The sequence below is a fragment of the Triturus cristatus genome, chromosome 4_1 (assembly GCF_964204655.1).
Source record: "Triturus cristatus chromosome 4_1, aTriCri1.1, whole genome shotgun sequence".
In the NCBI taxonomy this organism is placed as follows: Eukaryota; Metazoa; Chordata; class Amphibia; order Caudata; family Salamandridae; genus Triturus; species Triturus cristatus.
Genome location: NC_140585.1, coordinates 23,079,706 through 23,097,259, shown reverse-complemented (window position 1 = coordinate 23,097,259; position 17,554 = coordinate 23,079,706). Strand labels below are relative to the sequence as shown.

Genomic DNA, 17,554 nt, shown 5'->3' with positions numbered 1-17,554 from the left:
GTGTTTAATTTGTTTACTGATTAGTGAAATGGCTAGCTCATAAGAACTTGGACTGTATGTATTATCACATTTACTCGCAGATAAAGTGGGTGAACCCGGTTGATACATCATTCCCTTTTCCAATATGCTAGTTTTGATTGTGGGGCACCTACTAATCACGCCAGACTTTAAACATTAATTGCACAATTCAGTGACAGCTATCATCGCACAGAGTTCTATCACCATGCACATTGGATAGTGGTGAACACATAACACAAGATTTTCCACATGTAAACAAAACTCATAGCTGCAAGATGTCCCATTGCCATGGGTGGCAGCTTCAGCTAATCCTTACTTTTTACTAGGCCTGGGCAAAAATTTCGTTCCGTTCGCGGAAATTGCGATAATTTGACATTTTTGCGTTCCGCGGAGAGCGCGAAAATGTCAAAAATTCCGGTTTCCGCAGCTTGGCGATAATTTGTTTCTTGCTCGCGCTGTAAAATGATACATTCTCGCGCGCGCGCGATCGCCTTACCTGAATCCCTGCGTTCGCCGACAAGTTTTCTTGATCCGGTCGCGTTCTCCATGAGATGTTGTATTGTTTTTAGCCATTTGCGCTGTCTCGCGACAGTTCGCGCCCGCAGTGACGTCATGCGTCGCGCGATCACGTCTTTCTTCTCGCGATCATGCACCGCGAGAACAACTCAAAACAAGATGGCCGCGCCCGCAAGCAACCACATGGGTAAGTTGGCGACCCGCAACCATGCAGAAAATCTCGCGAACATGCCGGAAAAAAACTTCCGCATCTTCGCGATATTTCTGCTTGTTTGCGATAATTTTAAACATTCTCGCGATAATTTGCGAAGGTTAATTCCGCAAATTCCGCCCACCCCTACTTTTTACCCAAATGTTCCTTACCGCTGGGGTTTTCGATCCCATAGTTATAATGTTAACAGCATATTTTCAAGTTCCAGAATACAATGTTATGTCTATTTAATAGTCAGGACTGAAGGAAAGTAGGAAATGTGCCTGGGGACATTTTGCAGCTGTGAATGTCACACAGTAGCAGCACCACATTAACGTAGTCAGGCAAAGAGTGCAGAAAAGCAGTGATGAGGGTGCTTAAAGCATCATGGTTCAGGTGCCTTAGAATACAGGGCTACAAACGATCTGGTATATTTTAAAATGTTAAGGCTCTCCAAGATATTATTCTGTTGGCAGGGTTGCTAAACTCTGCAATGTCACAATATCCAGTAAGGAGCAGATGAGCGACCCCCAACTGTGTGCAGGAATCTGTTCATGAAAACGTTTGAATATAGCACTTTTGCATTTTTAATCCATTATTAGTCCTGTAACCCAGACAGAGTCCTGCTAGACTGAGTGTGAGAGGTAATGAGATCTGAGAGAGAGTAATTAGATGTGATGGAAGGCAATGAGAGTATCTAATGAGATGTGAGAGGGGGTAATGAAATGTGAGAGATGGTATTGAATTGTCAGTGTGAGTGAGAGTGAAATACACAGACTTGATATGTTTAAAGTTGTTTAACACTGGACACACTGCCAGGGGGAAGACACTACATACCCTGCATCATTTCCCCTTTAAATTAAAGATGTGCTTTATAACAATCAATGCAAAATAACATGTTTTGTAAATACTGGAATGACACAGTTTTTGTCTATTTTGATGGTTAGGATGCCACAAAACCATTGAGCACTGATTTCAAAAGGATTGGAAAACACAAAAAGCCCCACACCTTCGCTACCTTCTGAGAATCTGGGGGCGTTAGTAAGAGAGAAGATTAGTCGCTTAACCCTTCTGCTGCCACTGATGAGGCAAAGCCCCAAGCGCCCTGTTGGAGGTGCCGCCACCGAATACGGGTTACCACGGTCCACAGACCGTCTATAGTCTATACCCTGTTACTGATGACTCCCAACTCCTCATACAGCTAGTCTGAATCAGTCACTCTAGGCCACTCATTGCTGAAGTCACCACAGGAAGTGACTGACTGTTATCGCATAAAATATTAACTCTAGAAGTTAACCTTCCACAGAGTGAAAGGAAGTTTCAGCCATAAAAGCAGTCCCCCTGCGATTTGTACCCACTGCAGTGATCATTCACAGTTACCACTTGGGTATCGCATGGGTCCATGGTGATATGTTCACGCGTGTGTATGTGTGTGTGTGATTGTGTGTTTGCATATGTTTATGTGTTTATATCTGTGTGTATTATTTTTTCATGTATGTTCATTCGTTTATGCCCTAGTGTGTATTTGTGCATATGGTTTTGTGTACATACAAAAGTTTGAAATTGTTTATGCTTGTGCATGTACATATTTATGATTCATTGTACACATATTGTGTAGTATTTTAACATAAGTTGTATTTGACCCTGTGCACTTATGCTCTGTGGGAGAGTATTGTGGGTCTTTAAAAGGGACTCCTCCTTTGTGGTATGTAGGATGTGGAAGATCAGGGTGGACTTCCAGGAGGGAGTGAGCATTCATGGGAAGAGGAGGAAAGGACAAGGGTTTCTATGAGTCGCGCAGTACCCACGTTCTCCAGCAGATGGTAGAAGTCCTGATGCACTCCCGCGTTCCTTCCACTCACATACTGTTTCGCATATCTCCCAATCGTCCATGTTTCCTACACTCTGATTTTTCCTTCCTCATGTCCTGTCTTAACGCACACCTTTGTCTCCCACACTCCATCCTTCCTCACCCCCACACTGTTGTTTACTGTGAATTTCCTCTCTCTTTCATCTGTATGTCACCTGTCATACCTGTAAACTACCTCTATTACAGCCAATATTTCAGCTTGCTTACTCTCTGATATTTCATGTCTCATATACTCTATGCATGTATCTCACATGCCAGTCTCATTTTCTCTAGACTACTGGTCGTCCTCCCCAGACCTCCACCTTGCCGCTCTCACATACACCTGTCTTCTCTCTGATGCCGTCTGATCTCTCTTCTTGTCTCCAGTAGAGCTGTTCCTTTTTTCTCCTTGTGCATTAACATCACTAGTTTCTCTCACATAATATCAGAGCTGGACTTGGGACCTGAAGCGCCCTTGCAAATCTTGTCAGACCAGCCACCCTACGGTGCGTTACGAGTGAGCAGAAGGAGCAAGTCTGACCAATACAATGGGGGCTTAGGGGGATCCCCCCCTAAGGAAATGTGGAATAAAATGAAAACAATTGTGCATCCCACAGCACATTTTCATTATATATTCAATTGTATTAGTTTTTAAAGCATAGTAAATGATGACCTTACAATGCACAAAGATAACCAGTCATACCTACAGACATTCTTACGGAGAACGCAACAAATAAGATGCCAAGCAGGAAACATGAATTTAAATTTAACTTAAATGCACACATTCATCGTTAAGCACAGCCAAGAAGCTGACAACACAATGAAAATTTTTTTTGGAGGGATGTTAACATCTTCCAACCCAACAAGCGGCACAGCGGGCCGGCTTTATCACTGGTGCTGCCCAGTGCCACAATATCTTTGGCTGCCTCGCCCCATGACCTCCTAGGTCAGCCAGTGTGCGGAGGCAGCAGTCTCTACCTCGTCTCAGAGTGGGATGGAGGTCAGTGAGAGTTGCAGACCTGACCTCACCCTGTGATGCGGAGTCAGTCTTGGACCTGGACCCTGAAGTATCTATCACTATCAATGATGCTCCCCCTCGTCACAAGGTCAGGGCCCGGAGCTGGTTTGCCAGGCTGAAGAGGTCACGGCCACCAGAGCAGATGTTTAGCTCCTGGCTACCTGAGCTGAGCAAGAAGAGTGTCTGTCAGGCTGTGCTTTGTTCAGCCTGACAGACACTCTTCCTGTAGGTAAAAAGGTGGGCGGGGTCTATGGCCCATCCGGCTGTCAGGACGGGCCGTAGCTGTCTTCTTATCTCCCCCACTTACACATCAAGCTCTTCTCTGCTTAAATATGCCACACTTCCTTCTCTCCCCCACTTACACACTCCTCTTTTCCTTCTTTATTCCACTTACACACTTGTCTCTCCCATCCTTCCTATGGGTGGACCACTCTATCCTCCCACCATGTCTTAGCACCCTGATAACCCCCAATAGTTAGTGGCAGCTACTCGCTCTCCTTCCATCCATGGCACCTCTGCCGTTTCAGCATGTGCCTTTCTTTTCCTCTTTGAACCACCCACATTCCTCACTCAGACACAACTAACATTCGTTATTTTTAGCCTGCGGTTCCGTCCATCTGCAGACACCCCATCTTTCTTCTTGATATGTCCCCATATTACTCCACAAATTCACTGCAATCAAACCTTCCTCAGAGACCCCTTTTTTCTACACTGTAACCTTCTTTCTACTACCCCTCGTTCTTGCTTTCCTCAGGCTTCCATGTTTATCCTTTGCGAAATTCTCCATATTTTTACATTATTAGACTTTTATATATTTTGACCGAAATACAATTCTATCTTGTGTCATCCTCGTACTCACTCATAATTACACCGTCACACGCCTTTTCCATCCTCCTCATAGACACCCATCAGTCCTTCCTCCTTGTACAAGCCCATCATTACACCTTTACTCAGCTGTCCTTCCTCCTTGCACACACCCTTCATTTGATCTTCATATACCTCTCTCCTTTCTCCCCATACTCACTCATCAGTACTCCTTGATATATCTGTCAATCCTCCTCATACTCACCCATCAGGGACCCTTGATACACCTATGTCCTTCCTCCTCATACTCATCCATCAGTACTCCTTGATACACCCATGTCCTTCCTCTTCATACTCACTCATCAGTTCTCTTTGATACCTTTGTCTTTCCTCCTCATACTCACCCATCAGTTCTCCTTGATATATTTGTCCTTCCTCCTCATACTCACCCATCAGTTCTCCTTGATACATCTGTCCTTCCTGCTCATACTTACCCATCACTACTTCTTGACACACTCCTGTCCTTCCTCCTCATACTCACCCAACAGTTCTCCTTGATACATCTGTCCTTCCAACTCATACTCACCTATCAGAGGTCCTTGATACACACATGTCCGTCCTCCTCATACTCACCCATCAGTTCTCCTTGATACATTAGTCCTTTCTCCTCATACTCACACATCAGTTATCCTTGATACATTTGACCTTCCTCCTCATACTCACCCATCACTACTCCTTGACACACTCCTGTCCTTCCTCCTCATACTCTTCCATCAGCACTGCTTGACACATCTGTCCTTCCGCCTCATACTCAGCCATCAGTACTCATTAGTACCCCCTTTCCCTTCTTCATCTTGCTCACCCATCAGTGCTCCTTGATACACCGATGTCCTTCCTCCTCATACTCACCCATCAGTTCTCCTTGATACATCTGTCCTTTCTCCTCATACTCACCCATCAGTTCTCCTTGATACATCTGTCCTTCCAACTCATACTCACCCATCAGTCCTCCTTGATACACCCATGTCCTTCCGCTTCATATTCACTCATCAGTTCTCTTTGATACATTTGTCATTCCTCCTCATACTCACCCATCAGTTCTTCTTGATATATTTGTCCTTCCTCCTCATACTCAACCATCAGTTCTCCTTGATACATCTGTCCTTCCTCCTCATAATCACACATCAGTTCTCCTTGAAACATCTGTCCTTCCTCCTCATACTCACCCATCACTACTCATTGACACACTCCTGTCCTTTCTCCTCATACTCACCCATCAGTTCTCTTTGATACATCTGTCCTTCCTCCTCATACTCACCCATCAGTGCTCCTTGATACACCCATGTCCTTCCTCCTCATACTCATCCATCAGTTCTCCTTGATACATCTGTCCTTCCTCCTCATACTCACCCATCAGTTCTCCTTGATACATTTGTCCTTTCTCCTCATACTCACCCATCAGTTATCCTTGATACATTTGACCTTCCTCCTCATACTCGCCCATCAGTTATCCTCGGCACACCTGTCCTTCCTATTCATACTCAACCATCAGTTATCCTTGATAAATTTGACCTTCCTCCTCATACTCACCCATCAGTTCTCCTTGATACATCTGTCCTTCCTCCTCATACTCACCCATCACTACTGCTTGACACACTCTTGTCCTTCCTCCTCATACTCTTCAATCTGTACTGCTTGATACATCTGTCCTTCCACCTCATACTCACCCAGCAGTGCTCCTTGATACACCAATGTCCTTCCTCCTCATACTCACCCATCAGTTCTCCTTGATGCATCTGTCCTTTCTCCTCATACTCACCCATCAGTTCTCATTGATACATCTGTCCTTCCTCCTCACACTCACCCATCAGTTCTCCTTGATACATCTGTCCTTCCTTCTCATTCTCACCAATCAGTGCTCCGTGATACACCCATGTCCTTCCCCCTCATACTCACCCATCAGTTCTCTTTGATAAATCTGTCCTTTCTCCTCATACTCACCCATCACTATTCCTTGACTCACTCCTCTCCTTCCTCATTCTCACCGATCAGTTCTCATGGATACATCTGTGCTTCCTCCTCATACTCACCCATACGTTCTTCTTGATACATTTGTCCTTCCTCCTCATACTCCCCCATCAGTGCTCCTAGACACACCCTTGTCCTTCTGCTCATACTCACCCATCAGTTTTCCTTGATACATCTGTCCTTCCTCCTCATACTCACCCATCAGTACTCCTTCATACACCCATGTCCTTCCTCCTCATACTCACCCATCAGCTCTCTTTGATACATCTGTCCTTCCTCCTCATACTCACCAATCAGTACTCCTTGACACAACCATGTCCTTCCTCCTCACACTCACCCATCAGTTCTCCTTCATACATCTGTCCTTCCTTCTCATACTCACCAATCAGTGCTCCTTGATACACCAATGTTCTTCCCCCTCATACTCACCCATCAGTTCTCTTTGATAAATCTGTCCTTCCTCCTCATACTCACCCATCACTATTCCTTGACTCACTCCTCTCCTTCCTCATTCTCACCGATTAGTACTCCTTGATACATCTGTCCTTCCTCCTCATACTCACCCATCATGACTCCTTGATACACCCATGTCCTCCCTCCTCATACTTACCCATCAGTTTTCCTTGATTCATCTGTTCTTCCCGCTCATACTCACACATGAGTTATCCTTGATACATTTGTCCTTCTTCCTCATACTCACACATCAGTTCTCATTGATACATCTGCCCTTCCTCCTCATACTCAACCATCACTACTCCGTGATACACCCATGTCCTTCCTCCTCATACTCACCCATCAGTTCTCCTTGATACATTTGGCCCTCCTACACATACTCACCCATCAGTGCTCCTTGATACACCCTTGTCCTCCCTCCTCATACTCACCCATCAGTGCTCTTTCATACACCCATATCCTTCCTCCACATTTTCAGACATCAGTTCTCCATGATACATTTGTCCTTCCTCCTAATACTCACCCATCAGTCCTCCTTGATACACCCATGTCCTTCCTCCTCATACTCACCCATCAGTGCTCCTTGATACACCAATTTTCCTTCCTTCTCATACTCACCAATCAGTTCTCCTTCATACACCCATGTCCTTCCTCCTCATATTCACCCATCAGTGTTCCTTGATATACTCATGTCCTTCCTCCTCATACTCACCCATCAGTTCTCCTTGATACATCTGTCCTTCCTCATCATACTCACCCATCAGTTCTTCTTGATACATCTCTCCTTTCTCCTCATACTCACCCATCAGTTCGCCTTGATACATCTGTTCTTCCTCCTCATACTCAACCATCAGTTCTCCTTGATACATCTGTCTTTCCTCCTTATACTCACCCATCAGGGATCCTTGATACATCTGTTCTTCCTCATCATACTCACCCATCAGTTCTCCTTGATACATCTATCCGTCCACCTCATACTCACCCATCATTTCTCCTTGAAACATCTGTCTTTCCTACTCATACTCAGCCATCAGTACTCATTGATGCACCCTTGCCCTGCCTCATCATACTCACCCATCAGTTCACCTTGATTCATCTGTCCTTCCTCCTCATACTCACCCATCAGTTCTCCTTGATACATCTGTCCTTCCTTCTCATACTCACTGATCAGTTCTCCTTGATACATCTGTCCTTCGCCTCATAACCCCCATAATTTTTCCTTGATACACATGTCATTCCTCCTCATACTCACCCATCAGTGCTCCTTGATTCACCCATGTCCTTCCTCCTTATACTCACTCATCAGTTGTCCTTCATACATCTGTCCTTCCTTCTCATACTCACCGATCAGTTCTCCTTGATACATCTGTCCTTCGCCTCATAAACCCCATCATTTTTCCTTGATACATATGTCATTCCTCCTCATACTCACCCATCAGTGCTCCTTGATTCACCCATGTCCTTCCTCCTCATACTCACTCATCAGTTGTCCTTCATACATCTGTCCTTCCTTCTCATACTCCCCAGTCAGTTCTCCTTGATACATCTGTCTTTCCTCCTCATACTCAGCCATCAGTACTCATTAATACACCCTTCCCTTCCTCATCATACTCACCCATCAGTTCTCCTTGATACATCTGTCCTTCCTCCTCATACTCACCAATCAGTTCTCCTTGATACATCTGTCTTTCCTCCTCATACTCAGCCATCAGTACTCATTAATACACCCTTGTCCTTCCTCCGCATACTCACCCATCAGTTCTACTTGATACATCTGTCTTTCTTCCTCATACTCACCCATCAGTTCTCCCTGATACATCAGTGTTTCCTCCTCATACTCAGCCATCAGTACTCATTAATAGACCCATGCCCTTCCTCATCATACTCACCCATCAGTTCTCCTTGTTACATCTGTCCTTACTCCATAAACTCACCCATCAGTTCTCCTTGATACATCTGTCCTTCCTCCTCATACTCACCCATCAGTTTGCCTTGATACATTTGTTCTTCCTCCTCATACTCACCCATCAGTACTCCTTGATGCTTCTGTCCTTCCTCCTCATACTCACCCATCAGGGATCCTTGATACATCTGTCCTTCCTCCTCATACTCACCCATCAGTTCTCCTTGATACATCTGTCCTTCCTCCTTATACTCACCCATCAGTTCTTCTTGATACACTCCTGTCCTTTCTCCTCATACTCACCCATCCGTTCTCCTTGATACATCTGTCTTTCCTACTCATACTCAGCCATCTGTACTCATTTATACGCCCTTGCACTTCCTCATTATACTCACCTATCAGTTCTCCTTGATACATCTGTCCTTCCTCCTCATACTCACCCATCAGGGATCCTCGATACATCTGTCCATCCTCATCATACTTACCCATCAGATCTCCTTGATACATCTGTCCTTCCTCCTCATACTCACCCATCAGTTCTCCTTGATTCACTCCTCTCCTTCCACCTCATACTCACCCATCAGTTCTCCTTGATACATCTGTCTTTCCTACTCATACTCAGCCATCAGTACTCATTGATACACCCTTGCTCTTTCTCATCATACTCACCCATCAGTTCTCCTTGATACATCGGTCCTTCCTCCTCATAGTCACCCATCAGTTCTCCTTGATACATCTGCCCTTCCTCCTCATACTCACCCATCAGTTCTCCTTGATTCACTCCTGTGCTTCCACCTCATACTCACACACCAGTACTCCTTGATACACCCATGTCCTTCCATCTCATACTCACCCATCAGTTCTCGTTGATACATTTGTCCTTTCTCCTCATACTCACCCATCAGTTATCCTTGATACATTTGACCTTCCTCCTCATACTCACCCATCAGTTCTCCTCGATACACCTGTCCTTCCTATTCATACTCAACCATCAGTTATCCTTGATATAATGACCTTCCTCCTCATACTCACCCATCAGTTCTCCTTGATACATCTGTCCTTCCTCCTCATACTCACGCATCACTACTCCTTGACACACTCTTGTCTTTCCTCCTCATACTCGTCAATCTGTACTGCTTGATACGTCTGTCCTTCCGCCTCATACTCACCCAGCAGTGCTCCTTGATACACCACTGTCCTTCCTCCTCATACTCACCCATCAGTTCTCCTTGATACATCTGTCTTTCTTCCTCATACTCACCCATCGGTACTCATTGATACACCCATGTCCTTCCTCCCCATACTCACCAATCAGTTCTCCTTGATACATCTGTCCTTCTTCCTCATACTCACCCATCAGTTCTCCTTGATACTTTTTTCCTTCCTCCTCATACTCACCCATCAGCGATCCTTGATATACCCATGTCATTCCTCCTCATACTGACCCATCAGTACTCCTTGATACACCCATGTCTTTCCTCCTCATTCTCACCCATCAGTGCTCCTTGATACACCCATGTCCTTCCTCCACATACTCACCCATCATTGGTCCGTGATACATCTGTCTTTCCTCCTCATACTCACCCATTGGTACTCATTGATACACCAATGTCCTTCCTCCTCTTACTCACCCATCAGTTCTCCTTGATACATCTGTCTTTCCTCCTCATACTCAGCCATCAGTACTCATTAATACACCCTTGCCCTTCCTCATCATACTCACCCATCAGTTCTCATTGATTAACCTGTCCTTCTTTTTCATACTCACCCATCAGTTCTCCTTGATACATCTGTCTTTCCTCCTCATTCTCAGCCATCAGTACTCATTGATACACCCTTGTCCTTCCTCCTCATACTCACCCATCAGTTCTCCTTGATACATCTGTCCATCCTCCTCATACTCACCCATCCCTACTCTTTGACACATTCCTGTCCTTCCTCCTCATACTCACCCACCAGTTCTCGTTGATACATTTGTCCTTCTTCCTAAAACTCACCCATCAATTCTCCTTGATACCCCCTTGTGCTTCTTCCTCATACTCACCCATACGTACTCTTTGATACATCTGTCTTTCCTTCCTCCTCATACTCACCCATCAGTTTTCCTTGGTACATCTGTCCTTCCTCCTCATACTCACCCATCAGTACTCCTTGATATATCTGTTCTTCATCCTCATACTCACCCATCACTTCTTCTTGATACATCTGTCCTTCCTCATCATACTCACCCATCAGCTCTCCTTGATACACCCTTCTGCTTCTTCCTCATACTCACCCAGAAGTACTCTTTGATACATCTGTCCTACCTTCCTCCTCATTCTCAGCCTTCAGTTCTCCTTGGTACATTTGTGCTTCCTTCTCAATCTCACCCATTAGTGTTTCTTGATACATCTGTCCTTCTTCCACATACTCACCCATCAATTCTTCTTGATACATCGGTCCTTCCTCCTCATACTCACCCATCAGTTCTCCTTGATTCACCTTTGTGCTTCTTCCTCATACTCTCCCATGCGTACTCTTTGATGCATCTGTCCTTCCTTCCTCCTCATACTCGCCCATCAGTTCTCCTTGATACATTTTTCCTTCCTCCTCATACTCACCCATCAGCGATCCTTGATACACCCATGTCATTCCTCCTCATACTGACCCATCAGTACTCCTTGATACACCCATGTCTTTCCTCCTCATTCTCACCCATCAGTGCTCCTTGATACACCCATGTCCTTCCTCCACATACTCACACATCATTTGTCCTTGATACATCTGTCTTTCCTCCTCATACTCACCCATTGGTACTCATTGATACACCAATGTCCTTCCTCCTCTTACTCACCCATCAGTTCTCCTTGATACATCTGTCTTTCCTCCTCATACTCAGCCATCAGTAATCATTAATACACCCTTGCCCTTCCTCATCATACTCACCCATCAGTTCTCCTTGATTAACCTGTCCTTCTTTTTCATACTCACCCATCAGTTCTCCTTGATACATCTGTCTTTCCTCCTCATTCTCAGCCATCAGTACTCATTGATACACCCTTGTCCTTCCTCCTCATACTCACCCATCAGTTCTCCTTGATACATCTGTCCTTCCTCCTCATACTCACCCATCACTACTCTTTGACACATTCCTGTCCTTCCTCCTCATACTCACCCATCAGTTCTCCTTGATTCACCTTTGTGCTTCTTCCTAATACTCAACCATGTGTACTCTTTGATGCATCTGTCCTTCCTTCCTCTTCATACTCGCCCATCAATTCTCCTTGGTACATTTGTGCTTCCTTCTCATACTCACCCATCAGTGTTCCTTGATACACCCCTCTCATTCCTCCTCATTCTCACCCATCAGTACTCCTTGGTACAACTCTGTCCTTCCTCCTTGTACTCACCCACCATTTCTCATTGATACACCCATTCTTCTTCCTCTTAGAAATCTTTGTAACACCTTCATCTTATCTCCTCCAACTGAAACACAGTTTTATTACCCTTATTCTTCCCTTCAGTTAAAACTATTGGTCGCCCTCAATTTCAAGGGTTGGCAGAGCTGGCTTAGTGCCTCTATGTGTAGCTCCACGGAGTTTGAAAAAAACTCTGTGGAGCTACGCATAGCTCCGCTCCCTCCCTGCTCCCGCGTCTCAAATGCTTTAAAAATAAAAAAAGAAAGCACTTACCTGTGTTTCTGCCGCCTCCCTGCCTGGCCGCTCTCCTTCCTCCTCCTCGCCACACTCGCAAGATGTACAACGTAGTGTTTTTTTATGAAAAAGGACGCAAGAGGAGCAGGAAGGAGAGTGGCCAGGCAGGGAAGGCAGCAGAAAGTGCCTTCATTTTATTATTTTGAAAGTATTTGGAAGGGGGGAGGGAGCCGCTAACTCCGCTCCACCACGGAGGCGGAGTTTTCCCTATCTCCGCGTTCGCCACGGAGCGTGGAGAAGGCAAATCTCGCCAAACTCAATAGGCGGAGCGGAGTTACCCTCCCAGGGTTACTTACTACAGTACTATTACGTCTCCCTCATATATGTATGAATGTTTTTTTATCCCTCCCATGTTAAATTTATTTACCCAGTGTACCGCCCCCTCTCTTTAACACGTAATATTGTTCCTCTCTTATTCTCACCCATTTTATCGTCCTCTCACCCCTTTACTCTGCTATAAACACAACTTTATTTTATCTTCCTATGTCCTTATATGTTCTTTTTGTATATCCCAAGTCTATCCTTCCTCTGCTCTGCCTTCTAATGTATAGCCTACGCCCATATTAGCCCTATCTTTCATCCATCACACAAGTAGAATTTAGCCCTCATACTACTTTACTTTCATCCCTTTCAGCCTCCATTCCTCATGACCCACATGTTTTTTTTCCTGTCATGTCCTTTCTTTTTCCTCCAACATTTATCCTGTGTTTTATCTCTTCCACCCCATGTGTAAGCTCTCATATACACACCACTCCCTTTATTTCCCGATCTGTATCTTCTCTTTCATATAAATTCACATCCTTTGATCATCATACATATTACCTTTCCTCCATACATCCCAATTTTGTATCCCTCACATACTACATTTTTTCTGCCGATTCATCACTGCCTTGTGTCACTCATTTCCCTTAATTCTTTCTTACTCATGATCCTACATTCCTCTCCCCAGACCCTTCAGATGTCTTCCTCAACAGTACCACACTTAACATCTATACACCTTATTTTCTTCTTTCACACCTGCCATTTCTCCATCCTTTTGTTTACCTAGTGTACCCCCTATCTGTCCTGCCAGGGACACCCCTCTCTTTCCTCCCTCACTCAACCTTGAGTTTCCTCACCACCCTTCCTGGTGTCCTCCCATTGCCATGGAAACCATCTGGGAGTGCATCCAAGAAGGAAGGAAGTGAGACCAGGGTCTGCACAGACCAGCGCTGATTGGCCTATCAGGGAATGGACTTCACCCCACCCCCCTCTGCCTCCTTTCTAATTACCTTATTTGCTTCAGGATGGCAAGCCAAGACGGCCCGGGGTCCCAACCTCCCCAGACGCTGACGCCTCAGACACGGAAGACTTTGTGGATGCATTCTACGCACCTCTCCAGCGGTATTCGGTGCTACACAGCCTGGTGGGCCCGGCCTGTATCTTCCTTCGACAGAGTATTGCCATCACACAGCTTGTATGTAACACTAAAGCCCACCCCCACCTTCCCTCTGGCCTAACCTCTCATGTATGTCCTACCACGCCATCTCATATGAGTAACCCCTACCTCAACATGGTGTATGTCAATGTTATCATACTTCCGGCGTGTCCCTACTATACAAAGGTGTGTGTAACCACTGAGACTGAACCCAGTGTGTCCTCACTTCCTCCCACAGTGTGTTCCCTTGACTCTACACCTAATGAGTTCTCAATATGCCTTTACCTAATGTGTCCTCTATATCCCTACATGGAGTATGTCTTTACTTCCTCATGCAGTGATCTTGTCTTTAACTCTATACCCAGTGAGCTCTCACTACCCTACACTGAGTATCTTCTTCGTGTCAACTGGATAGGGCATCTCTCTATTACTACCTTATGCACAGCTTGTCACTACTCCAACACCCAATGTCCACTCATTCCCTCCACTGGGCATGTACATGTCTCAGCAGCGTCTGAAATCCTCCTCCCTTGCAGACATGGTTGGTCTTCCCAGGCCGGGTGAGCCATCTCTTACCTCCATGTCACCTCCACCAATGTGTGGACAACCAGACTCAGAACATGAGCACACGCCTGAAAATCTAGCGCTGTGACTGGGTGGAATATTAGTCAGATTGGTGACAGAGCCCCTGTCCAGCGAACTGTAACTCAGTCCCTAAATGTAATTTCTTGGAAGTGTGGCTTCTGAAGAAGGGTTCATAATTTGGGTGAGCTGTAGTGGGAATCAATCTACTCAGCTTCACGCTGGAAGTCACTGCTTGACTGAGCGTGAAGGAACTGGTGGGGCCAAGAATAAACCCAGACTTGGTGGATTCAGTTTGGGGGGGAGGTCACATGATCTTCCTGCATGTGCAAGGATTAGGCAGCCCTAGGGGAGGCCAATGTCAGTGCTGGCAGAGAACTTTGCACATTGTTTTATGTCACTCGCATGCATGCAGACGTTGACTGTCCTGGTTGGCCAGGAGTACTAGGAGAACCTGCAACTTTATCAATCAAACACTTATAAAGTTTGCCAACTCACCCATCAGGGCCTTGAGCGGCTGGAGAAGTTGGCTGCTGCCTGGAGGCATGTTCAGTTAAACAGCCAGGCTTTAAGATCCTTTCTGAAATGCCAGAGCCAGGGTGCGCTTCTGAGAGGGAGGGAATGCCGTTCCATGCCTCGTCAGCTAGGTGCGAGAAGGAGCGTCCTCCGCTGTTGGTTTAGGTTGCAGATTGTGGAGGGAGGGTAGACTCTGATGGTAATGCAGGTCACTGGTATTTGCTGCGGTCTAGAGGTGCCTGTCGGGACGAGTTGTTGATGGTTGTTGAGGTCAGTGGAGATGGAGAACAGTTGTAAAATAGTGTTGTTAAATCTGATGCTAATGGCAGGATATCTATCAGGGCTTCATGGTGGATGGTACTGAATATTGATGATAGACCAAGAAGGAAGCACGGGTTGCCTTTGCCTGTGAGCACGCCGTCATCCGTGACTGCACAGCTCCTGACTCTGTTCCTCCTCATCGACTGAAGCCTGACTGATAGCAGTGTTGAAGTAGAAGCATGATCGGCCAGTAAGGGGAGAGGTTCTCAGGGTTCTCAATGTTCAGGGGATCTGTTCAGTTTTGATTGTATCTGGGAAGACGCCTGAGGTTCTGCTGCATTGACCATGCTGAGGAGGGGTGGAGGGCATCTCTGGTGAGTGATCTCATGACCCTGCAGGGGCAAGAAAAAGAGGCAGAGAGCATCTGGTAGTGGATTAAAGACTACCAGCCTTAAAATTCAGCATGCCAACATTTAATTGCACCAGCCGCTGGCTTCTGAGTAGAGCTTCGGGCACCGACACTCTTTCTTTTACAAATTAAGCACTGCCACCATCTAAAGAAAAAGACTGGCCAATCACACCAGGGTTGTCCTGACTGGTTTCCTTGAATTGTGAGATGTTGGCGCATCCCCTGTGGTCCAGAGCAAACAATGTTTTTTTTTTGTGGAAATTTGTTTATTCAAACCAGCAAGTCAATGACATTACAGTTATGGACATACATATCCGCAGCAAAATCAGACAGGATCAAAACCAATCAGGCACTGTAAAAGAGCAAACAATGTTTGATCAACTTGAAAGGAGAAGGCTTGAACGTACACCTCGTCTCTTTACAAACCAACCTTGTGCTCTTTTGCTTCCTTTACCGCTGGCACGTGGCTTGTGGTTGCTCCTCAGGGGAGTTTTCTTCTTCGGCGGTGTGTCGCCATGTTCCCTGCACATCGTGAGACGTGCTGGGACTTCTAGGGAGAGTCCTGCATTCCGGATTCTATCATACGCTGCATGCGGGCAAACGAGAGAAACCTGAATCCATATGAATACAGTCATACGGAATGCCTGATCATGTTATATTTGATTATTGTAGAAGTTTGGCTCGCAGAACAAAGGGCCCTGGGGGTCTGTTCTATTTAATTTTGTCCTGGATAGAGAATGGACCCATCTGATCTACAAGTCTATATTTTGGAACATGAGAGTTTTAAACCTTAAGCTTTTCCAAATTAGTAGCCTCTGTAGTGCTTTCGGACCTTGCCAAATTGATTTTCGTGCGGAATTTTCAAAACAAGACAAGCAGCCGCATTTTTGAACCCTTTGCAATCTATTGGTCAGCTCCTGTTGTGCCCCAAGAAAAAGACTATTGACAAAGTCCACTGTTGATGAAATTAGAGCCTGGACAATGTCTTGCCCAGTATATGCTGGCAAGAATTGTAAGGACGCTCTCAAGGATTTCAATAGAGAAAAGCAGACGCCAGAAGTTGACTGACCCGGGAGTTTAAATGAAAGGGTCATGGCCATTTTCACCCCAAGATGTTGTGCAACTGATGTAGGAGAGCGAGGTTTTCCCAACTTCATGAGCCATAATCTGGTCACATCAAGAGGAGGGGATTTGCCAAAATGTAGCATCCCAAATTTATCAGCGTTAAGACAGAGGCAGCTATTATGCATCCAGCAGCCTTGGACGTTGGCTGTGATTGAGTCGTACAGATAATTAAAAGTGAACATCAGCTGAGTGTCGTCTGCGTAGGACACAACGTTAAAGCCCCATTGTTAGAAAGTCACCATGTTGCCCTGTTTACCCTCATTTTATTGCTGAATGATACTGGTAGTAACTGACTCTGACTAACTGTACCCTGGGCTCTGCTAACCAGGCCCAGGGCGAGTGCTAGGATTAAAAAGGTAAATGGAATAGTGTACACCAACCATTGGAAATGACAGACCCTATAAATCCCTAGTAGATAATAGGGCCAGGGAATGCAATCGACCTATAGGTCCCTAGTAGATAATAGTGCATGGTCAGAGGTCGGGGTATATGGAAATGCGCCACACTGTGGGTTGGTCTAGCCAGCTCTTACTGCCCTGGTGAGAAATCACCCATGTTGGAGTTTGAAGTGTAGTGCTTTGTGGAGGAAGTTGTCATGCTTTTGGGTGGCACCCAGCATCTCATTGGACAGACGTTCCCTCCTGTTTGTCACCCCAGAACACTGTATAAATATGTGGGAGCTGCGTAGTCTCTTAGATCTGCTGCCTGATGCTACAAGGAGAAGAAGGACTGCCCAGCACTCTCACTGGCTGTGACCACTGCACAATCTGGTA

At 45.7% G+C, this 17,554-nt stretch overlaps 1 protein-coding gene across 2 annotated transcripts in view; it reads left to right on the top strand.

Annotated features, from left to right (window-relative positions):
* LOC146839349 (calcium-binding protein 1-like) overlaps positions 1–17,554 on the top strand; it is a 430,695-nt gene that overhangs the window by 319,352 nt on the left and 93,789 nt on the right. The window contains exon 2 of one of the 2 annotated variants that reach the window (XM_085650348.1): positions 13,757–13,927. The exons of the other annotated variant lie outside the window; for it this stretch is intronic. Within the exon in view, the coding sequence (XP_085506474.1) occupies positions 13,757–13,927 (171 nt within the window). The remainder of the gene's footprint in view (positions 1–13,756; positions 13,928–17,554) is intronic. 2 annotated transcript variants of the gene reach the window in all.